Here is a 25,471-nt window from a genome sequence, read left to right as displayed (position 1 = left end):
CTCGCTCTCTCAGACTGCTCTGGAATTCAGCACAGCATGGGGAGAGAAAGGGAGGAGTTTCACTCTGTCATCTTGTGGGCACTTGGAGACCTGAGCAGCTGACAGTCAGAGGGCTGAGCACCCTAAGGAAGGCTCACAGACAGTCCTCCTTTTCCCCTAACCCTGCCATAATTTTCCTGAGCAGTGTCAGTCACTGACAGCTTTTGAGCACTTCAGGGAGCAGGCACTGGCAAGAGGAACAGGGGAAGGATTGTGACTGATAACCTCAAAACTTCCCAACTTCAAGGCAGAGCGGCATGATTGACTGTGTATCCATCTGAGATGCTGTGCCTACAGGATCTGTACACCCCACTGAAAACACCTATGGGGCTCTCAGACCTCTCTGCCAGGAGCTCCAGCAGAGCTGATGAGTTCACTGGCCTTCCCAATCACCAGATGGCTCCTGGCAGAGCACACAGGGCAGTGCCTCATTTGAAAGCCTGCAATGACCAGAAGACACACACTGTAAATGAACCACAGGGAAAGCACTTAAGTGCCTGCAGACTCCATTAGCAGTACCTACACCAACACCCCAGGCCACACTCTTTCCCTCCCTGCACTCAGTATCTTTGTCCTTAAAGTACTGCCTACCAAGCTCAACCTGCCATGGTACCCACTACTTCCTTCTTAGTCCTCTCTTCTCATGGCTCCCCTGATTTCTGCTTCAGCAAGGGTTACTATGGGATAAGAACATGGTGAAATGTCACCATTGGGCCACTCTGAGGCCATGCAAAAGCAGAGCAGGAGTGGCCTAATCCCAGCTTTGATTCCAGATGCTGCATGTCCAGCAGATGGATGGGTCAGACAACACCCTCAGCTACTGCTGCACATAACATCCACCCTGTATAAACAGGGACATGCACGTGCCACTTCAGGAAACTCACAAGTGGGAGAGAGGGGACACATTCAGGAACAGAAGGGCTGAACAGAACTGAATCTTTTTAACATCAAAATATGAAGGCTGGTCTCTCATGTTGTGTCTTCTGTCACTGCACTGACCAGCTGACAGTCAGAGAGGACTTCCACAGAAACACAGCCTTCAAAGCCCCCTCTCCTCACTGTCTTGTAAACATTACCTAGACACAGGCAAATTGAATGGATCTGCCCAACAGCAGTGGCACTTCACTGGAAACCCTGCTAGAAGAAGAAAAGGGCCAAGCAGGCAGCACCCTCCCAGCTCTCCCTTATGTTTGCTCTGTAAGGACATTCTGTCACCAAAAAGGCCAGGTAGACAAAACTGCTAACAGTGGATCTCCCAGCAAAGAGCACAGCATCTGCAAGTGGCAGAGACAGCAATGTCTCTAAGTGGGCAAGGGCTAGAGCTGTACTGAGTCAGGCTGTCTGGTGACAATTAAGTTCATGCTAATAGCAGAAAGAGGATTTGTTTTATCCAGACAAGGGGCAAGAGTGTTAGAACACAGTCACACGCAGATCAGGAAACTCATTCCACTTGTACATGTACAAGGAACATGCATGCAAGGGTCTGGAAACAGTCTTACCTGGCATCTGCTTCACTGTAGTATTCTCTAGCAACAATATCTTCAAAGAGCTCCCCTCCAGTAACCCTGGAGTGCAAAAGAACAAAGGATGTTACAGAGCCCATGCTTGTAAAGTTAAAGGATGTATAGGCCACCCACCTGGGCCCTTGGCCAGAGCCTGCATGGGTTACTGCCTTCCAGGGGAACCAGGGCAGAGCTCCACCACCACGGCACCAGCACTGCTACATCCACATGACTGAGCCCTTGGACTGCCTTTGCACCAGCAGTGCACAGGACACTGTGGACACACTGTGCACGAATTGCCCACACACCCCTGCTGAGCAGAGGTGCATGCTGAGCTTGGGAAGGACCCCTGTTGGGCTGCCTCAGAGACAAAAATCAGTCTCCATACACAGGATAGACATTCTTTGCCATCCCACACTTACACCTGGTGCCAGGAGCCAGGAGCTTTCCTGGTCTGTCCCCACCACACAGTCAATGGATTTTTGTCAAATAGGCCAGAGGTCTATTAGAGGTATTTACAGGTCTCAAAAGAGAAGGGGAGAATGCTACTAATGCAGTAGTAATTTATTCCACTCTTAGTCAACCGCCAATGTGACTGCATCACTGGTGAAGCATCAGAGACAGACACTTACAGATCAAAGACGAGGTAATGGAAACCTTCTTCTGAAATACTGTCATGGAGTCGCACTGCAAAAACAATCAAGAATTGGAGATTTACAGAGCATGTAGCAAATATGACACTTCACAAATCAAACTCATGCACACAACCAAGTCCTCCCTCAGCCCACTCAGTCTATTAATTCCCCATGCCCTTTACTCTGTGTGCTCCCTTAGTGACCTATTTTCTTCTGTTATCTCAAAGAAACAGATGGGTGTCCTGTACACACGTTCACCCCTCTCCAGCATCAAAACAAGCTCTCAGTATTTTTGATCTCCTGTTCATTCTTCTTCTCTAATGTTTCAGTACCCTCCTTTCACATCTGCCAACTTTATCCTACATGCTCATATTTTGGCATTTCTCCCAATCCATTATTTCGTAAAACAAACCTTTTTCCCAAGTCCTGAAACAAGCCCTCAATCCATAAATTAACTCTGACTGTACTGGCATATCACTAACAACGGTCTCCTTTCTGCCATTTATCTGTAAGGCTTAACTATGTTCTCTTATGTTATTTCTTTTTCCTCACTTCATTCTGATTTACACTGCAAATCCTTACCCAAAATTCAGAACCAGTTTCTTGTCTCATTTTTCTGACCCGCTTGTTTCCACAGGCATATCTGATCACATTCCGCTTCTCAAAATTTCATCCACCTTCAGCTATCCCTCCTTAATTCTGCTCCTATTACCTAAATTAACTTTCATCTTTTACTGTTCCATGTCCCAGGCTCATGATGGGCCACTATCCCCTAATATTTCAGGATCTCTGAGGTTCTGATCTCTGAGGTTCTGTTCTCCTTTCCCCATGTTACACATAGGCAGTAACTATTGTATCTATGCATTCAGCACAGTGCCATTTCCTCTTGCCTGATTCAAAATCTCCATTTCTTTGACCATTCTTGGATACCTAGGCACTATTGTAACCCAAGAGGAGAAACTTCATATGGCTACAGAAACCATACTTTTTGCTTTTTTCCTCTGCTGCAGAGCATCACTCTTTCCCTGCCAATCAGCCACACGTTAGCAATTCTCTTTCACTTGATTCCTAAGCCTTCACATCCTGACTAGAACAAGATGTCTTCTTCATATGACCATCTATAATCTTTGTCTATTGATTCGCCCAAGTAAAGCAACTAGCTGAGACAAGACTGGGTCTCAGTCACTTTAACACCTTGTAATTGAGTATTGACCAAAGCAGAGTTGACTGTTCTCATCATTACAAGAAAAATCTCATTATCCTGCTCTGTCACTTCAATGGTACCTTTGCCTCTCTTCCCTATCTGCCATTCTCTTTCACATACATCGTAGGTGACCTTCCTTGATTTTTCCAGCATCATGATTTTCTCTCTGTCAGTATCAAGAAGTCAGTTTGCACCTCTTATTAGTGCATGACATCAGCTACCATCATCACTGTCTTGGGAAGATTTCAAACTAGCACTGGGCACACTGGAACAGCTTTTGCACATGTTGTCAGTGCTCTTCTTTATTCCTTGCAACTCTCCTTTGTTCAGGCACCCTTCCATGTGCATGCAAACACACTCAAACCCAGAAGAGAGAGTAGCACTGACGTGCAGAGACCAGTACCCTTCTTCAGAGGATTTAATTATTTCCTTGTTCTTTTTGCCTGCTGATTCCCATATTTTTTCTCCCTTTATCTCTGACCTAGTCCCTTGGCCAGTTTCCTCTCCTTAGCATTTCTACTGCATACCTAACTGCAGGGGTTTGGGAGGAGCACTCCATCCACCAAAATGCTGTGAACAAGCCAGGGCAGCATTCAGGTGCAACATGCTGCTCCTAATGTGTGAAACAGACACCTCACCCTGACCAACTATGTCCTGTGAATCACTTGCTGCAAACAAAAGAGTCTTCCAAGCAAGCAGTTTTAGTTGGGTTTGTAATAACTTTATTGTAACGCAAATTTGTGTTTACAAGAAAACTTGCCTCCCGAGCACTTGGCAGAAAGCAGCAGAGGCGGAATTACAAAAACACAAGTGAGAAGGTATTTCCTAGGAGAGAAGATTTCCATTCAAGATTGGAAACAGGATGGAAAGCAGCTGAAAGAGACACTTGGATTTCCAGCGCAGGGCAGTTTGCACTCCAGTGAAGACTGCTTGAGGTGAAACCAGGACAAAGCACATCAACAAGAGCTGAAACCCAGAACACAGGCAAAAGTCTGCCGAGAGATGTTATGAACAGATGGAGATTCTTCAAGGAAAGCTGAAGGTACTAACAAGGGCGTGTTTGGTGATGCACAGTGGGCATGAAGAAGCATTCTCCTTCCTCTGGCACCTGAATGGTCACCAAAGCAGTGCAAGAACCACCAAGCACAGAGGAGAGTGGCATGAGTGATATCACAATGGAGAAGTACAGCCACCAGCATGCTGAGAACAGCAGCCTTGAAAAAGACATGTAAACATCTTGGCAGGTAGAAGTGGGGAATGGTGAAGGATAAACTTTGATCCAAAGATTTGGACAGCAAATTACATCAGAAAATAGAACACAAATGAGCTGATTGGTGCTATTCCTTTGTCCCAAGGAAAGCAATTTTGTCAGCTACATTATGAAAAGGGAAGGAAGTAGCAATTCAGCTGGCAGAGACTGGCAGAGGCAGCAAAAAGAGCCTTCAAGGACAGTAAAACACTACTTGTGTCCTTAGGTGAGGAACCATGACAAGACAGCAGAGACAGTTCATAAATACTGACGTTGTGCACCACCCCAGGGCTGCAAGCAAAAGAAGGCCTTGAAGGAGGACACAGGTCATTAACTTAACAAGGGAGCTGCCTCCTCACAACAGCCCACAATGATGCTGAAATAAAATCTGCCTGGGACTTCATCTGCTGAGGTAATGAAGCTCAGGGAGTAATGGTAGGAAAGCAAAATCCAGAAAAACTACACTGGGCACCACCACCTTGCACAGGAATAATGAGTGACAGCTCAGAATAGGCTTTAAGTGTGGAGCGGGACAGCAACAAGGGGAGTCAGAAAGGATCAAAATAAAAGTCTGAAAATACCAAAACTCTCATGACTCTCAATTCCAGCCCTTCACACTGATGCAAAGAAATAAAAGCAATACACAGTAGCAGAACAGAAATAAAACCTAGTGTCCTTTTCATCCTAAAGTTTTGCTTACCTATCCTCCTGCAGAACCTCAAGAGCTTTCCTGACTAGCAAGGAGTCTGCAATGGACAGCTCTGAGCCATGGTTCACTCTGCTGACATGTAAATTTAAAATGCCCTGCTTTCTACTACAGTGCTAACATCCCTAACTAAGGGATAATTAGCTAAAAAACATGACCTGTCTTTTCCAAAACTGTTCATCTAGTCCACAAAATGGCATATATTTAGAAATATCTGAATGATAAAAAACATGTATAAGTTTCTGTGCCTTCTCTCCACTTTGGTGGTTCACAAATATGATCCACATTGTGTGAATCTTCACTGTGAAGAAACACAAACATCTGATACCTGCACCATCCAGACAGTATAGAGCCCTCTCTGCTTAAAGATAACCTGTGCAAATGTCCTCCACCTGAAGGCAAAACACAGGTTCCCAAATGGCCCAGTTCCAAGAACAAAACTCAAGTACTGGGCTGTCCTCTGTTTCAAACATCTTCCCATGAAAAAAGGATCCCATTTCTTCCACAGGCTGCTGGTCCTGACACACTATCAGCTCCTTTACTACCATAAATTCAGCTTTAACACAGTGGTTGAGCAGAGCCCACAAAAGCTGCTCATATCTGTATAACCTGTTGACAGAGGTTACAAGAGAGTGAAAAATATAATTATATGGAGACACTGGAGTGCAAAGTACTCCTGAAATGTGATTATCCATAACAAGAAAAACAGAGAAATAAAAACAAAAGTATTCATCCAGATAAACCTTTCTTCAAAAATATTGCAGTACTATGTTTTTTTCTGTCATCAGGGGACCAGTGAAGCATGTGTCTAGCAGGGTAGGCTAGACAAATGCACACATTACAAAAGGAGTCTCAAGCTGCAGTAAGAGGGAAATTGCACAACAGTAACAGAGCGTCTTTCAAAATGCAACCAAACTAAAAAAGAGATCAGTATTTGCTCATCTCAGTCTATTCACCAGAAGATGAGGTAGATTATTTCTATCAGCTGATTCTGTTACCAAGAAGCAGCAATTCAAACTGTATTTCCTTCCTAGCCAAACCCTTTTAACACACGGATTCTTTTAGATGTAGGAAATTAGACCCTGCCAATACCACTCACAGCTGGAGTCACCTGATGACTCTTCCCATTCAAAGATCTCTGATGGATGTACTACAATGGTTAGGTTCACAGGAACAGAGAGAGAAGGGAGTACAAAAGAAAAAAGAAGCAGGACAGACAAAAAGGCACTAAATCAATTACAGAATATGGTGAAAGACTTCACCAAAAGTTTTATTCAGGGGAAAAAAAAAAGGTCCCATCCACACAAAAAAAAAAAAAACAAAGAGGTTTTGTAGAGTTCACAAGCACATCTAATTTTGTAAGACTGACAAGTCTTACAGATAACTTTTGAAATAATATCTAAAAAACCACAGAGCACTAGTAAGCACTGCCAGAACAAATGCTGTCCAAAGGAGCAGCATCAATTACAGACTGGTAGGTAGAAAGCTTTCCAACAAAACCAGCTGCTCAGTCAGGAAAAAGTGTGCATCACCACTTGGATGATATTGCCAAGAAGCACATAGATTCTGGGAGGAATAAGCAGAGGTTTCAATACAGCATCTTGATGAAACAATGTTTTCAGCAAGCCACAAAGAAAGCCTAATGGGTTTTTAAAGTATCTCCTGAATGTGGTACTGCAGTGGTACTCCACACCAAGGGTCTGCTACTCAAAGCTGTCCCTCCAATTTTAAATGCACACACGTAACTGCACTGTTAAAGAGCTGTGAGACACACACAAGACACAACCTAGCTAACTGCTTTAAGCACACTTTTCTTTGCTCAGTCTTCCCTTCAGCCTTATCCTATGTAAACTTATTTTACCTGTACAGGAAGCATCTCCCACAAGACTGGTCTTTTGGAACAGTAACTAACAACAGAAAAACAAAGATACCAAATGGCTCCCTTTCCCCAAAAACTCAGATCTTCAGCACACTCTGCAAGTTAGGGCAAGTTTTTTCTGTCTTGTGTGGGTGTGCGTGCAAGGTCCAAGGCCCCAATGCAATCCAGGGTATTTGCACAGAGCCTGATACCACACTGAGTGGCTCAAGGGGACATGCTGCGGTCACTGAACCTCACAGCAGCTGTGGTCTGGAGTTCAGGCACTTTCTAAGAACATCTGCTGTGAATATTACTTTTCCCTGCCTGCTGTCTTCAGAGTCTCACTGGAAATCTTGCCTCAAGAACAGAACTTCAAGCTGCTACTTCAAAGTGTTCCAAAATCCTTGTGCACTTACCTTTTTTATTTTAGAAAGAAATAATACTAATAAGCTATTATATTAATGAGAGAAAATTTGGCATTTTTGTAAAAAACAGCAGTAATGCAGTAACAGTTGTGCCATATGGTTTGCATTCCATTCCTGAATAAAGCGACCCAGTACAGACAGCCTCAGCTCTCTGATGCCTGAGTGTGATACAAACCAACATAAGAGGAAAATCTCCCTCATAACAAACTGCACCAGCCTAACAACAAATGCAAATTCCTGCTGAGTCACACAAAGCAAGGCTCTGTGAATGCAAAAGTTGAAGTGAATAATGAAGAAATCAGAAAATAGCTATCAAATTTTGTAAAAATCCACCCCAACTACAAGAACATAAGACATTGAAAAGCAACAGGTATCTCGTCTTTAAAAGGTCACATCTATAATGCTAATTGGTATTGGGGTCACAAGCACAGAATATGCCTAGCCCAGTTCTGACCCACATCTCCCTTTCACTCTGTCCAGTGTGATGAATATTATTATCTTTTTACTCTTACGTCAAGCACAACAGGCCAGGAGGATTTGTGCCCGCCACGTAAGCCCCAGGATGAACATTCCCTGTATCCCATATCCACAGGAAACAGCAGAGCAGGGCTGTACAGGGGCTTAGCCCATGCCTGGGGCAGGCAGGCTCTTGTTAACACAGAGTGATTTCTGGCAACCTGCTGCAAGTAAATATCGTAAAGCAAAGAAGCTTCCAAAGTTGCAACAAAAGTAAGTACAGAAGCAGAATTTCACAGGACAATTCCCATTATCTTCATGCAGTAATCACTCATCTCTGCTCAGGAGAAGGTAACATAGGATGAAATCTGCTTGCTCCTACGTATCAGTAGTCTTTGCCTGTCCTTAGGGAAAGTGTTCAAGCTACAGGTAATCTTGTCTGCTAAATCTAGGTTCAATGGTGCTCCAAAGTGTAAAGCTTTAATTTTTGATACTATGGGCACATAAAGGACAGTATCAGCCAACTACCTCTGCACCAACACACATCAAGTGCATAATGCAGTATTTAGGGCTCACAAATTAAGTTGCTGGTGTTGCAGAGCCAATAAAAGACAATGCAGAGGTTTATGGTTGTCTCCTGGGTCATGGTAATTGCAACCCAGGAACTCTTCCATGCAGCCTTAGTAGTGCAAACTCAAAAGTGCTCTGGGATCTTCTGGACTGAGTCATGTTATTTAAACATCAGCCACTCATTAGGAAAAACCACAGCTTCACTTTTCAGCAACTTTCAACCAGACATCAGACATCTGCCTGTATCATGGAGAAATGGAGGAGGTTAAAGATGCTGCAAGGGTTTATTTCAAGACACACTGCATACCAGAAGCAGCAGAATAAAACTGGAGGGTAAAGTCTACCTGATTCCTCTTCCATGGATACTCTGCAACGTGCCAGGAGGTACTGAAACTGTTACAAACACACATGGCCCGACAGCCTGCAAACTGAGCACTATTGTCCATGGCAGCACAAGTGACAAGTGAACTGAGGCAGATGGCTACCACCCACACTCCCTGCTTCCCCAGCTGCTCAGCAGCCTGGGCAGCCAAGACGGGAACTGTCCCACCATCTCCGAGCATGGCTGTGTGCCAGGACACTTCCTGCACGCTTCACATCACTCAGGATGTCTGTCCCACGAGGAGCCACCACCAACCTGTGCCTGCCAGTGAGCTGGGTGCTCAGCTCCCACCCCAGCTGTTTCTCTAATTACATTGAACACGCAAAATTCAGTTGCAGCTGCTTAGGCTGCTTCCAAAAGGACTCTCCTTTTAATTAAAAATTTGCTATTAAAAAGCATTAAATTGTGTAATGCAAATAATCCTTTAGAAATCATCTGTCCCAGCAGCTAATGCCCAGCTTTGTCAGAGCAGTGACCAGCAGCAGCAGGACAGTTAGCTAACAGGACACAGCAGGCTGCTGTTCCCCAGCCCCTCTGAAACGTGCTCTCCTTCCCTCCTCTCCCAAACCCGACACAGCGAGGTCAGGGTATGCTGGACATACACCAGCTTGCTGTAAAGCCCCCAAGCACACAGCATTTTACACCAAATGCACTTCCAAAGCTTTGGAAAATGGAAGAGAAGGAGGATTTGTTAACACTCTGCTCAGGTTCAGGCAGAACCAAGCTGCTGCAGGCTCTGCAAAGAAAGGCAAGGAACAGTGCTAAGGAAGTATGAAAAGGCCCACAAGCACAGAGGTGGATTTCCTGTCCCCCTCACCACTGTTCTCACTGTAACCTTTTTAACTCTCCAGCCCTAAAAATGAGACTAAGGTAGTGCCCAGTTGGGAAATTCCCTTATGCACAGAAATTCACAGCCTAGAAAGGAGCTGCAGGGAGAACAGTACCTTTCCTGTTAAGAAACCTGTCTTTCTGCAGAAGTAAAAAGCAAAAGTAAAAAAGAAAAAAAAACAACCCACAAAGTATTTTTAAAAAATATTTCAGTGCCAACTAAATGCTATTCTTCCTTTGATTTTAAATGTCTGTATTGAAAAGCTGAAGTTCAGCACACAATACATATCATCTAGAATGCCCTAGTTAAACATTAGATGAGCCAAAAGAATATTTCACAGGAATATTTCCTGCTGTCCTGATAACAGTGCAATCATGACCATCCAGAATTGTTATTAATAATTTCCTATTAGCCACATAGCAGATAAGCAAAGTACTTCTGATAACCACTAGTATTATATGAGAGCTTTTTCTAAAAATCCCCCAAAATAATAACAAGCCAACTTCACTGGTGTCTCAAAGAAAATAAGCAGAGAACACCCACTTTATTAAAATTAATAAAATACAGATAGTGGCCACGACAAATTTTAGCTCTCTCACACAATGCTCTGCATCCTGGCATTTCTGCCATGAGGGCTGAATCCCTGCAGGCAGGTGTTGTGCCTGCCATCCCCAAACCTTGCTGTGTCAGCCTGATGTTCTCGGCTCTGCCTGGCACTGCCCAGCGCAGCCAGGAGCCCCTGGCACGGCCGCCTGTCGCCTGCAGGATCTGACCAGAGTGCAGCCACCCCCTGCTGCCATCAGGCCTTGGGCAGAGGGACCCAAAAGAGGCTCTCTCCATTCCTCAGTGTGGGGGGGAAGGCAGAATGGAGGGGAATCCTCCTCTGAGTTTTGCAGTACCTCTGAGTGCACAGAATCTGGCCCTCATCCCACTACTTATTTTTTTAAGGGATTGCTTGCACACAGATAAATCTCACAGCTAAATAGATGAATAATGGAATCCAAATATGTCTCTAGCATAGACCAGAGAGACATAAAGAATAAATATGTCCCCTGGCAAGGAAAAAAATGCAATTATTACTCTATTCCCAAACTGAGATGGATTATGTAGAAACGGTTTTCTTAAAATCAGAGGAAAACCTATAAGAAGAGATAGCAGTAAAAGAAGAAAATATGCAGATATAAATAGTAGTGAAATAATTAACTGTGAAAATCAGAATGAGAAATGAAAAGGTGGACTGCCTGGGGTTTTGGAGAGCATTCCATCAGGCAAACATGCATGAGAACTCACCTGAATCTCTAACAGTACAGAAACTAGAAATAACAAATGGTAACTTGCAGCTCAAGGGCCCTAACTTTGTAGCAGGAAGTCACTTCAGCTGATAGTCTGTTTGAGGGATTTTTGAGAGTTTGTTGGCGGGGTTTTTTTGGTTTTTTTCTGTTTGTTTCGGCAGGGTAGGAGGAGAGCAGGTTAAAGGTTTAAGTCCAAGAATATTATTGTTTGACCTCTTAGGAAGCTCAGCAGGTTGCTGTCCTCTCAGAGAGCTCCATAACACTTCCAAGGAAAAGCTGCTCAGTAACTGAGAAAGTCTCAAAGCATAACTCTTACTACAAGGTCTCTTTTCCCCCTACTCTACCTTCCCCATACCATCCCCTCTGCACCAGAAACAGTCCCTCAACAATAAATTGCAGGGCAGCAGATTTAAACAGCCAGCCATGCATGGGAGCATCCCACTTGAACACCCCTGAGTATCCATAGGGAGCAATCATGGCCAAAACACTGGAGAATCCCCTGCATTTTAACTATTTTTTGCACATTACATCCTTTCTGTCCCAAATGCAAAGGCAGTCTGGATGCCTGCAGCCAAATGAAAACAAGGAAATCTGCTGTTTACAGCAAAACACAGCCTACACTTTTTTTCTTGTTCACTAAGGAAGCAATTCAAATCTCTTGTTAAGGAAAAGGTGATAGGAAAACATTTCAAATGGCAGCAGGGGAGAAATACTGAAGGCTTTCTAATCAAGACTAGTATGTTAAAATGAGGAATGAGTGAACCTGAAGTTGTGGCTGATACCACCAAGACAACAAGTCCAGTATTAAGTCTGCAGATGTGACCCACACACCCTGTTTCCCACAAAGGTTTGCTATTGTGGGATAATCCAGCTGGGCTGGACATAGAAGCACAGCATCCTTCTTTCTGTCTTTGCCCCACTTCACACCTCATCTATAACCATCATTTAAGGTCACACAAACTGGAGCCCTTTTCTTATACACATCCATCAAAATCACTCCCACAACTCAGAGGTAGGAGGAGGACAGACCACTTGTCAAAGGAAATGGAATTCAACTGGATCAAAAGAAATTCTTCTAATTCACAGGAGATTTCTATACCATTTTCTCCCCATTTTAAATAAGGACATGCCCAAAATTGTGGATTTGTGCTGAGAAAAGCCAACAGATAGCAGTTAAAATAAGAAGAATTCAGGTGCAAGCATATTTTGGAGAAGTCTGAAGTAGGAAAAACCTGAAAAAGCAATAATTCTGATAGATGCTGAGGACAGCATTTCACCACTGCTATAAATTCCCTCAAAGAAATTAACTCTGAAGCATTCTGCAGAGGATACAAAGGCAGAAATCAGGAAAATATTTTGGCTCTGGCTCTTGGGCTACTACCAACTTCTCTTAAAACATATGGTTTTATTATTCTAGACCTAAGTGCATGCAGTTCTTCACAGCAATGGGCTGCCATGAGCTGGGGCACAATGACCAACCAGAAGTGCTCAGTTCCAACTATGAACAAAAGATATTCAAGAACTTCTTTTATACAGTTAGATTAAAAACCTCTAAGAAAAAATACAGATCAAGTGGTGACAAATCCAGAAAAGAGGCCCATATTTACACTGCCATAACAAAGAAAATTTAGGAGAAGAGCAACACCTAACAACACAGTGGACAAAACCCACACATAGAGTAGACTTCTGCTCTGTACACTGAACAAGTCACAACCCTACCTTTGTAGGAGAATGCTAGAAAAGACTTTTCAAAACTATGAATGATGACTTTGAATTTTGCATCATTATTGCTTTGGGAAATAAGACAGGAAAGGTCATGTTTCTGAACTTCATATCTGCATTGAACAAACCTGCAGGAATATTCTAGGGTTCCCAGCTCTGTTACTGCTTTAAACCTTTGATAGGTAGCAGGAAGTATGAGGGAAAAATGAATGTTTCACAAAGATAGTGTCTGTAGTGGATGAACTACAGGACTTAAAATCAAATTCAGATTTTCAGACTGACTAAAGTTTTCAACTAAGCAGAAGACCAAACAGCTCTTCCTTTAAGCAGGAGTTGATATTCAAGACATTGTAAGTTTAGCTCTGATCTTAGTAATTGCACAATTTTCAATAGCACAACCAGCAAAGCATCTGCAAATGAAGAGTCAGGGCTATGATTGTTCTTACAGAAATCTACCTCTTTCCAGCAAAACAGGGATTAAGGAGGAAGCAGCTGTATCATTCTCTTGTACACATTCACAAATACATCCATGTCTAATGTCACAAGATCTATACCTAAGTGAATCACTGAACACTAAGTTGTTCTAGAAGTGGAATTTCCCACAGAGCCATAACTCTTGCCAACTTCCACAGGCACTTTATCTCTTTATGGACAGTGGAGTTTTAATGATGTTGTCTTCTGCCTCTTCTACACATCCATATCCTCAGTAATGGGTGCCTTTTTTGAAAAGAACAGATCACTGACTGATCTCTGTCCAATTCTGCTGTATTTGATGACCATGGCTGGCAAATGTCTCTCTGGGCCAGAATGCAAAGTTCTCTAGTAGTTGTCAGAAGGAGAAAGAACAAACTGAAATTTAGGGAAAGAAATCCTTACTCTAGTGAAGTCTGACCAGCTATAATGACACATTCCATATCATGCATACCATAAGATGGAAATCAGAAGAAAATTGCCTTAAGTCAACTTTCTTTTGTCCAGACAAAAAACCCTTATTGCAACACCAAGCTTTTCGAAGGATTACTCTACTGTGATTACCTTGGCCATAATGTGCATCTAAAGACAAGCCAAACACCCAGCTACAGAGCCAAAGCCTCTAATTAGAGCTGATATTTGATGAAGGCATGTTAGGATAACTCAGAAAGCAGTCATTAAAAAACAAACCCAACAGCAAATAGGAATATCACTTCTACTTTGTCTCTAGAGAAATCTTTATTTTATCAGAGTAGCAGTGTTATGGTCAGTGCATTGCAGTTCAGAATCAACTGTCCTGCAGTAAATGCTTAAGACCACAAACTCAACAGCAGGCTTGCTTTATATCCTGTGTACAGGCAAGAGGGAAAAGCAGCCTGCCTCACAGAGTTCTAACTTTCAGTCTTCTGCCCAGACTTGCTACAGGCTCAGGTCCCCGTTGATTTGCTGCAACACAGTTTGCAACAAAAACAGTAACAACAGAAGTTGAAATTGAAAGCAAGTGCAAAAGCTGCAGAATTCTTTTTGGGTTGTGCAGTGTTACTGACATAGCTGACACTGAGGCAACACACCAAGTACTCACTCAGAAGAGTTTACAACATGGAGTACCAGAAACTTGGTGATTACTAACTGCTAATACACATTTTGAGGAAAAAAAAAAACCACTACATCAGAGCAACGTTTCGCTTCCATGACAAACTAACAAGTCCAAGGAACATGGAAGCAGCAATGCATGTAGCATCTGGACTTCAGCAAGGCTTCTGACAGCATCTTACACGCTCTTTCCACAAGCAATTAAGAAAAAATGTGTATTCAGAACTGGCTGACAACAGTGTTTACAACTCATTGAAAAAAATACTCCCATTTTATCATTGTCAAACTGGAACAATGAATCTAGTGATATCTTCAAGATTTTGACTGGAGTCCAACAGTACTCAACAGTGTTATTAACTAGCTACATGATTCAATACATGGCACTGTCATCAAAGACCATATTCCTGTGGGACCTGAAACCCTTTTACACTATCAGAAGAAAAATCAAAATGGTTTTGACAAATTGGGAGAGGTGAACCCCCAGACCAGATTTCTTCTTTTTCCTCTCTTTTTAAATAAAGATAAAGGTAATATACAGTCAGTTCAATAGGGATTCTCATTTATACAAGAAAAAAAATATAAATATGTGCTTGCCAGAAGTTTTGCAGAAACTAGTCTGGACCAATAATGTGTCAAAAAACAAATGTGCATCAACAATATATTTAAATGAAAGCTTCAAAGGTTGATGTACAAAACAAACATCTTTGGTGGGACAGGTGAAGCAATTCCTTCCCCTCTGGACAACACTGACATGACCTCAGTCATGTCCAATTTTGGGCATCACATTTCTAGAAAGATATGAAGCAACTGGAGAGAGTCCAGAGAAGGAGGAGGGGGAAAAGGAAAAAAAAGGACTGGAGGTCTAGAAAATATGACATATGAGAAAAGATTGAAAGAACTGGGTTTGTTTAGTCTGAAAAAATAGACTAAAAAGAGACATGATAACAGTCTTCAAATATGTAAAAGATTGTTACAAGAAAGAAAAACTACTTTCCCCAGATACTCCAGATACAACTAGAAACAACAAGCTAAGAGAAAGGCAAATTATGTTTTTAATGTTTAACTGACAGAAAAATGAAACATTTGAAAGACTGCCACCAGGGGCTGTAAAAGGATTAAAGGTTTTTAAGTACAAACATGCCTGGAACCAGCCAGGTATAAAAGATTTTCACAGGATTGCTGAATGAACCATATGCCTTCTTGAGGTCTTACTCAATGCACTTTGATTCTGTGTTGTAGGCATAAAAATTGATTCCCTTATTTTTATTTGTAAGCACTCATTGAGTTTACAATGACTAGTTCCTTTTCTTAAAAGAAAATCTCTTCTTTCTAGGAAGGTGGGAAATTCTCTGTAGAAAATGCAAGGGACCACTGACATTCCCCCAAACTGCCTTTTCCAAACCACAACAGAAGACAAGCACTGCCACTCATTACAACTGCAGAACTGAAACAGGAATGTGATATATTTCTCTCTCCCTGCTGTTTACTTATAAGAGTGGCTTTCCTGTTGTGTATCAAATTTACTCTGTGAGAGATTTGGAAAGAAAAGATGTAAGAAATTATAAAAAGGAGAGATTATGGAAGTGAAGTTAAGGTCAAAATATAAAGTGACATCACCTACTAAACTAAGTATAGCAAGTCTTACAGGGCAAATGAAATGCAATAACTAGAGTTTTAGTCAGTGTGAGTACTGCCAAGCAATAAACTTACTGGCTAATATATTCATCAGTGCAAATTACTGCAGAAGGGGGCCCCTGGTCCTCTCAAGCCATACCTATATCACAGCTACACTCAGATGCAAGAAAACTCTTTCTGATTACAAGCTGCTGCTAAGGAACTTTGCATTAAGTTAACTTTGCTTCTGGAAATTGCTTGTTGATCACACATGGAATAGAGTAGAGATGCCAGTCCATGGGGGATGCTCTAAGGCACCTTTCCTCTCCCAGCGCTTCAGAGCAGGAGCAAATGATTACAAAGCTGAAAGTCAGAAGACCAGAGAGATGCCCTTAAAGTATTATCTCCACTGACTGATTTATGCAAAAGTAATACAAAGTAATAAATCACAGTCTTCCCAGGAATTGATATTTAACTGTGGTTTTGTTACAAGTGGCAGTTTGGTATTTCCTAATGTTTTCTTAAATAAATTAGCTCAAATCAGATTGTAGCTAGGATCCTAGAGGCTTTATTTATTTAAAAAAGCTAAAAAGAGGATTATTAATGGTCCAAGCTTCCATGGTGCTTTGGAACTAGATAAAAATCCATGCCCTCTCTTTACATTTCAGTAAATAAGTTAGGTTTTTAAATGTTGTGCCTTATTTTGCCTTCCTTTTTATATTTAGACAAACTGTTCCCTTTGCTCCAGTACTCTTTTGTTTTCCCCCCTTCAACATAGGCAATTCGGTCTTGGTCCCTTGTTTTCAGAGTAAGTGGCCACTACAATGAGAGGAGCTGAAGTATTAGCCCATGCTTGTCTCTGAGTACAGCATTTAAACTGACATGTCAGTAAGGGCCAAGGAGAACAAACAGAGTATGTTTGTGGAGAAAACAAACACAACACCTCACTTCCATTGCAGAATGTCAGATGAGCAGACAAGAGTCATGCCTCACCCAAAGAGCAGGGACAGCTCTGCAGGGGGAGCAGGCAGGAACACTGCACTCTCTGGTGAACGCCTGGGGCAGGATGCTAAGGCATGGGACAGGGTTGGATGCAAAATTTGACAGAGAGATAAACTAGTGAGGTGATTTCAACTTTGACAAGCTGTTGTGAACATTCAGAATACATCTGTTCTCTTACAGCATGCTAGCTGAGACACACTGCTACTCTTGTCTCACCCCTACCCCTCTGAGACCAAATAAATTTACCAATATTTGGATGCTTTAGAAGTCGGCAAATTCGAGCTTCACGTTCCAGTTTCTGGTGATCTGAAAGAGAATAAGAAACAAGGTGTTAGGTACCACAACTCTGAATTAAGCTCTTGCTCATATTCAACAGAGAGGAACACAGTGACCCAGCAGATATCCTGAAGGCTGAGAACTGCTGGAACATGTCTGTCTCCCAAAACTTCACAGGCACTTCAGGAGAGGGCTATGCAGCTGAGGCTGCACTAGGACTGCTGCTCACACTACAGAGCCAGCACTAAACTGGTATTGCACCCTTTGATTCAAAGTGAGTAGCTGCAGAATGAAAGGCCCTGCTCTTCCATCAGCTTCTCAAATATGCAAAGCCAGTTCCAGTGAGACCCTTTCTGGGAGGTATTCTTTCTCCAAGGCTGGAGAGTCGGAGAAAAAGTCTCAGAAGAAACAACACACATGAAATGGGAAAAGGAACTGCTTCCACTCCAAAGAAACACTGCGAAAGAAGGGCAGAGTAGGAGAGAGAAATACAGCTCCTGCTAGTGCACAGCCATCACATGAAGTAGAGAACTCTGCCAGCTTCAGTGAACTGTAAAGGTAACCATACTTCAGTACCCATGGACAGACTCGCTGGTGAAACGCTGATCACGCACTTAGGAATCTCCAGGCAAGAAATTCTGCTCAAATGCTAAGTATGCTTATTCCAGCCCAAAGGCAATATCAGTTCAAGCACGAAATTCATCTGGATTAAAGAAAAATATCAAGGAGAGTAAAAAATGGTTTCTCTTCCCATGTGTGAGTTCAAGGAAAGGAGAAGGACTTAGAACAACACTGCCTTCCTCAGCCAAGAAGCAGGAGGCTTTGTAGCCACTGAGACTTTTCACTACAGCAGTGGTTGACTCCTGAATTTACACTACAACAACCCCTTCTTCTCCTTTGAAATGCTCACACTGGACAAGCACAGATTGACTGAAAGGAACTGAGAGAGACAAAATATTTTAGGCAGCCCTGGCAGCTGCTAAAATCTAGATGTTTGTGGATGCAGATGCCTAGAACAAGACAAGTAAGAATGTCCAGTCCTTGGACTTCCCATTCCAGCCACCTAAAGAACATAGCAAAGGGAAGTAGCAGAACCTGCCCACTCCTGACAATTCCCCTCTAGCAGATCTTCAGCACAGGTGGGACTCTCTATCCCTGTAACAAACAGACCTTCACAGGAGTAAGCAGGATCCTTGTCTGGTTGGACTACTCAGCAGATCACTGGTAGTGATAGGAATGGAATAGTGATAGGAATGCAGCACCCTTTGATTTATAGGAACCCCACTGGAGACCCACTTCAACAAAGCTACACTGCACTACTCGGCCTGAAATTTGACTGTTCAGCTACTTGGTCTCTGCATCATCTTCCCTTCTCTCTGTAAAGGAGGCTTGGGGCAATTGTTCTCTTCCCCATGAGCAGAAGACTGAGACTGAGCCAAATCTCAGCACAGAACAATTTTGTCTCCCAGGCTGGGAATAGAAGCTCAGGGCATTGCACGATTCCTGTCTTCTTTTCCACTGCAGAACTATAGAAAATGTCCCAATTAATACATTATAGGGCTGAGATGTGCTTACATCCTCATCTGCTATTGTTCAGGGATGGGGGAAGGTAAATTACTCCTTTCATCTCTCCTTCTTTCTCAGTCCTGGAAATTATTGTTGTTGTTGCATATATTTTAGAGTTCTGTGCCAGAACCACTCTCCAATAAAACACAAGGCAGCAAGAAAGCCTGGAGAGCTTCCATGCTCCTGAGGCCTTGGTGCAGTGCAAGCACTTTCTCACCTGCATTAGTTGGGAGGGGTGGGGGTGTCTTTGCTTCCCTTTTAGCAGCATCTCTCACAAATGAAGTTTTGCAAAACACAGTAGCAAAGTAACAGAAGTGCTGCACACTCTGCACTCAGGATAGATTCTCACAGCAGGACAACAGTTTAAGATAAACTATCCACAGCCTGCTTGCGTGCTTTGGCCTCACAAATTCCCCACTTTCCCTCTCAGCTCTACTTGGAACTCCTACGGAAGGGGATCCTTCATCTGCTCAGATCACGTTGCCCTCGTGCACAGCTATACTTGCTGAGAATCTGTTCCCAAGTACAAGGACACAGAGAAGCAGACAGCAAAAACAGCTGAGCAAAGGGGGAAGAAGAGGCAAGAGCTCACCACGTGCTATTCAGATCCCAAGTCCTGACAGTCAGGACAGACAGCTGACAGGAGCAAGGCTCAAACAAAATGACATAACCATCAAAATGCCATGGGAGATGTAAATCAAGAGCAATTGCTCCCCTGAAATACTACACCGTCGTGCAGAGGGAGGGGAGCTGGCAGGGCAGCTAGTGTTCATGGGCAGCAGCCACACCAGAACTTGTGACAAGAGGTCACCACCCCACACTCCATCCCTCCAGCACCACACAGCCTGGCCGGAGACCAGAGGAGGAGTACAGCACTCCGGTCACAAGGTACAGGAAACTATTTCTGGTCGAGGGGAAAGCATACCACACTCTTCTGTCTCCAGGGCAACAAAACAGGCCAACTCAAGCACAACTCACAGAGAAAAAGCACACTCCAGCCCTGGGAGCACCAGCCCGCAGCAGTCAGCCGCCACAACTGGGAGCAGCGAAAGGTCAGGCTGGGCGGGTTTCCTGCCGCCCGCCCTGCAGGATCACAGCTCCCGCTCCTGCAGCAGCTCCAGCACACGGCCCAGCCAGTGACTTGGTAAACACTCCATCCCCAAAGGTCTTCAGCACCTTGTGGCCTTTGGCACGGTGTAAACATTTGACTCTTACCAAATCAGCACCAGAGTCAATTCAGTACTTATGGGGAACAACCTGGTACCCAAATGCATAATGAATAAACACAGAACCTCAATTTTCTACCTTATCTGCTCTAACAAAGGTTTATTCCCAGTAGGAGACAAAATATCCAGTATTTTTTGAGTCCAGCAGAGCAGTGAATGGGTTGGCTTTAACACTTTTCTCATACAGGATCTGTCTAACTTGAAAACGCAAACTAGTCCTAACTGTATTAAAATAACAATTAAAAAACCCCTTCCTTACCAAGAGCTTGCAAAGAAATAATTTCTCCTCCCTCTGCCCTAAAGATAAAACTTATTTCTGCAGGTCATTTGTGGAGTGGAGGTGTTTATTCCTAATGCACAGTGGAACTGTACCTCATAGCTAACAGGAGCACAACAACACATCTGACCTACCTTGCAGGATTCTGGGCCTGGGATTCTAGGTTGGGCCTATTTCTCACCTTTCACAAAACTGTGACATTCAACCAGTAATTTCCATAATCTGCTTAAAACAAAGTATATCCTTTAGAAAGCATAAGGGTTCACATTCAAGAATACAAGTGATAAATAAAGTCATACACCCACAGAAATTACTGCAAATGTTAGCTCTCCTTCCTGTTAAAATTCGGCACTACTGTTCCAAGTCTGAATTCATCTACCTCCTGCTTCCAAATATTGGATTTCATTAAGCTCTTTTCCCGCTACGTTACAGAGCTGTCTAGCCCTGAACAATAGCTGATGCTTAAAACTTAAGTACAGGATATTACAAACACTCATCTAATATTCATTTACTGTTTTCCAGCCAAAAAAAAATAATCTTGCTATTTGGAAAATTATTCTATCTGCAGTCTGAAGCAATGAGTATCTATACAGACAGGAAAGTGCAGTCTATGTATCTCTTTTGTAGCAAAACTTGAAGTGTAAATGCTTAAGATGGTGCTTAAAAAAAGGACAAAACTTACTTGTGTTTGATACACAAACTGAAGTGTGAATATCTATTTATCTTTATCAGTCCTTTATATAGTATGATTTTTCTATCTCTGTTCAGCATGTAAACTTACATTTAACTCAAGTACCTTTAACATCATTGCTCTGCAAACATAGCACTGTCACTTCAGTGACATTACTCCTGGGTTTCTTGAGAACATACCTGACGAGAAAATGCTTTTTAAAAGCACTGGGATTTCTTTGGGATGGCTTTTGATTTTAAATTAACTTAAATAGAAAATAAGAATGGCTGTGTTAGCACACAACACAATATGCAGTCCACTCACTGAGGCAGGACTTTTAATGCACAATGGATGGACACAAACGGGTGTAAATCAGCACAACCAGTAAAGTCACTGCTGTAAGAAACTCTAACTGGGAAGGTAAAACAACAACCCTGCCTGAGTACAGAAGACCAAAATCATCATAGTTTGTCCTGATTTTCTACAATGCATCAAAGTTCAGCAGGTCTTGTGGCTAAAGCTCACTCTTTATTTAGTACACCTGCCTTAAGAAAGGAAAAAGATAAAGGAGCAGGGGATAACTTTTAGTAGCCTAAATTTCAGCCACTTTAGTGGAAAGGCGGATTCTTTCCTAAAGCAGTAAAAAGAAGCATCAAGAAAACTAACACTTAGATGTGAATCAGCTCTGTGATAAGAATGTATGTCATGAAGACAAAAAAAAGTGTTCCTCCCTTTACAAATGCATAATATTTCTATTCTCAACTGGAATATACAATCTGGGTGCTCAATACTGCACTCCAACAGTCTTCATCCTGCATTAGGACCATGCTCTGTCCTTGCTGTTAAAGGAGGCTTACAACTATCATTCCTGTGGGAACACATTCTAGATTACATTTCTGAGAATGGGAAGAGTCCGGAAGAAGAATCAAACTCAAAGCAATAAATTCAGTTTGATTGCTGTCATCATGCCAATTCCGGGAGATAGTCAATTGGTGCCAGCTGCTAAGATACCATTTGAGTTGCTTCAAGACAGAAATCGAATTTACATCAAATACATTTTGTAGTGTGAGACTAGTGTGAACCTTCAGGTTCCTTCATGCTTGTTTAAATTTAAACTTCCTCTCTGAGATATTCCCAGCAAAAAAGCACTAGCTCCCTCACCCTGCACTTCGAGACACAGACTTCACCCCATATTCTCTCATTTTTTCCAGCAAGACTGCACTACAGAATGACTGACATGTCTCAGCATTTGCAACAGGGTAGCAGAGGACACTATGCCATACCAAACCACCACCTTAAACAGGGATACCAGCAAGTCTTACACTGACACCACTTCCCCATCTGCAGAATCAGTAGAAACAAACATAAAAATCATCCTAGGCCTTAAGAATGACTAGAGGCTCCCATCAATTCAGTATATCCTTTCTGACAAGAGCTAAGAGCAGATGCCTAAAAAGAAATGCAAAGAAAATAAGCATATAATGACCCCTTCCTCTCTCCTTTTCATTTCAGTGTTTCTACACTGCCATTTCAAAGACCAGCTCAAATTAATGAATCTGTAGCAGCATACTACTGCCATTGCAGGCAACATTTCTGAAAGCCAGAGTCTGTTTTCTAGCCTCTCAGTGCAGAATGATCCCAGTGCCACCATGTCCCAAGTGCAAGTGCAGAGGGGCTCCCACAGCCAAACAGCACATCCAGCACCTCTGTGGTAGCAACTGTGCAAGAGTCACAAAGTCACCAAGGGCAACACATGACTGGAGCCACATGTGAGGATGAAAGAGCCAAGCTCCACTTTTCTCAGCCAGCGAAAGCTAGAGAAACAAGACAGTGGCAAAATCCTCATCTCTTGCCATCAGCTACAGACAGAAGGAGGAGGTTCAAGTGCCAACATGACACAATAAAGAAATATAAGATTTCTTTCAAGAAATGCTGGCAAACATATTTTCTGAAAGCCTTTCCTTCAGTAAAACCACTAACATCAACACCTTGTAACAGCCTTTTCCCATGCTCTCACTACTTCCCAGAAACAAACAACTCCATGTGTAAAAGTGTAATGTGACCCCTAACAGTACATATACAAACAGATCTTAAAGACAACCTTAAGTCCACACCATTGGTCACAAGCTCTATTTACACACACCAGTATCTGTGAACCCTTAGGTATTACTGTACAGAGAAACTAAAACAAATTAAAATAAACACCCTACATAAACTTAGCACAGTCTCTACTTTTCTCTTCAAGTAACACAGAAATTAGACTTTGAACACCACAGAGTGTGTGTTCACAATCAAGATGGTTTAAGTAATTCTATTTGTATCTCAAATGAGCACCCTGAAGAGTGGGCCACGGCAATTTATTCTCTTTTCCTGCATTTCATTTCCTTGTACTTACCTTGCAAAGATAATCTGACTGAAGGCAGATATTAATATATGTACAACAGTGGCCAAAGCAAAAAAGCTATTAAAAATACCTAGAAGAGAGGAACCTTTTTAAAAAAGTCATAGTGTGCACCTTTGACATTGCAATTTCTACACCTGGTGTCACTCAAAGCTGCCTTTTCTATTCACATGTATATTTCTCAGTTTATCAGCTAACAAGTTGTCGAAAATTTTTCTTTGAATTATCCAGCAGGTGGACCTGGTAAAAGAAAGAGAATTCCTATCCACTTGTTTTCAACAGGAACACATACCCTGAGTATTACCTACTTCACACCTTACAAAGCAAACCAGCAGCACACCAATGTGCACATGAAGAGGAAGTGGGGAGCTTGGGCTCTCACAGCCACCAGCAACTTTCCAGGAACTTCAAGAATCAAAGGAGGTCAAATTAGTGAATCAGCACAGGGTCACTGCTACAGGTGAGAGTGATCTCTGTCACAATTAATGATGTGAGCAGATTAAGTGTGCTCAAGCCTAACATGCCATTCTTTGCCTACAAAGGCAGAGATAAAGCCATATGTGTGTTTCACTACCTCAGAGAGTATGATAACCAGGTTCTGCAGGTTCTCACCTCCAGAAGATCCCACAGTTTGACCAAAGCCAGCATTGCAAAGCAATACAAAATACAACAGCATGGGCATTCAGGAAGGGGAGGGAGCAAGCACCCCAGCCATCCACTGCAGACATAGTCCTTGGCTTCAAACTTGAGATAAACTCAGAATCTGGGCAAGGGAACTCCTTCTGACCTTTCTACAGCACTCAGGGAAGCATTTTGTAAACCCCTTCATGAGACATCCCTCTACACCACACACTGCCCCCTCCCCACTAGCCACAGGCTCCTGCAGCCCTGCTCTTCAGGCTGTTTTAAAAGCTTTACTGTTCCCAGTCTTACTCAGCAAAGTGCAACAAGCCAAGCAGAGCCCAGTGGATTCAGCTGGAAGTCCTGGTGTCAAAGCAGCCACTGACAAATGAGCCAGCAGCACGACTGCATTAGGAGAGTGCAGGATACCTGCCTACAGAACAACTGACAGAAGCCAAAGCACCACTGAGACCCCAGTCAGAGTCTTCAATAAAATCTGACATGACATACATGCCATCTCATGCACGAGCCCTGTTTGTGGTCCACATTTCTCAGGGCATATCAGTCTCTCTTGCTGGCAAGATAAACATCTCTCCATCTCCCCAGCCACCTTTCCCATGCCACCAGTGGGATACACAAGGCCTGTGCCAACTCTGCTTTATTCTGCTTTATTATCTGCCTTTCCCATCAAATATTTACTTTAGTTGTTAAAAACCAATGAAGAATTTCCAAGAGCCTCTGACTTGAATTTCATTCTTCCTCTTTTTTCCTGCTAACCATCATGTTTATTTCATGTCAACACGATGGAGGCGAGTCATAGAAGGAAGTACCCTTCCAGGGTTGGTGGTGAATGAGTAGGAACGAAATATTTCAGCTCAGAGGTTGCCTGCAAAGCTGTGTGCCAGATTAGCACCTACAGCCACCAAGTTGGGACCTACAGTCTGCTGCAATAATTAAGAATTCTACAAACTGACCATTAAAATTACCCATCATTCACCAACTCCACCTGTTCCATTGGCTACTGCAAAGAATGCCATTTCTTGCTTTACGAACTTCTTCCTTGCTCAGGTGGGATGGAACACAAGGAAAATCAGTGCTGCAGTGGGAGATCCTGGCAACCATTCCCACAGCAGCAGATTGTAGCTCCCTTCTGAAGGAATACATCCTCCAGCTGACAAGAACAGAAATGCAGCCACCTTCCTCCTAATCTGAAGCAATGAAGATCACCAACCACAAATTCTGTCAGGCTGACAGAAGCATAGCAAAGGGCACAAATATTATCTGCTGTGGCCAGGGGGCATTAGTGCACCCATCACAGCCCTGACACAGGAAGAAATGTGGTGCAATTGCACACCCCCTAAGAATGGTGTGATTGCCCTGCTGGCC

At 42.9% G+C, this 25,471-nt stretch overlaps 1 protein-coding gene across 5 annotated transcripts in view; it reads right to left on the bottom strand.

Annotated features, from left to right (window-relative positions):
* CAMK2G (calcium/calmodulin dependent protein kinase II gamma) overlaps nt 1–25,471 on the bottom strand; it is a 115,799-nt gene that overhangs the window by 46,232 nt on the left and 44,096 nt on the right. For all 5 annotated transcript variants that reach the window (XM_058810258.1, XM_058810253.1, XM_058810255.1 and 2 more), the window contains exons 3-5: nt 17,295–17,354; nt 2,174–2,228; nt 1,539–1,604 (exon numbers count right to left, since the gene is read on the bottom strand). In XM_058810258.1, coding sequence (XP_058666241.1) covers nt 1,539–1,604; nt 2,174–2,228; nt 17,295–17,354 — 181 coding nt within the window. The remainder of the gene's footprint in view (nt 1–1,538; nt 1,605–2,173; nt 2,229–17,294; nt 17,355–25,471) is intronic.

This window comes from Ammospiza caudacuta, chromosome 9 (genome assembly GCF_027887145.1).
Source record: "Ammospiza caudacuta isolate bAmmCau1 chromosome 9, bAmmCau1.pri, whole genome shotgun sequence".
NCBI classification, from domain to species: domain Eukaryota; kingdom Metazoa; phylum Chordata; class Aves; order Passeriformes; family Passerellidae; genus Ammospiza; species Ammospiza caudacuta.
The sequence above is the reverse complement of the archived record's forward strand: the minus strand, read 5'-3'. Positions and strand labels throughout refer to the sequence as shown.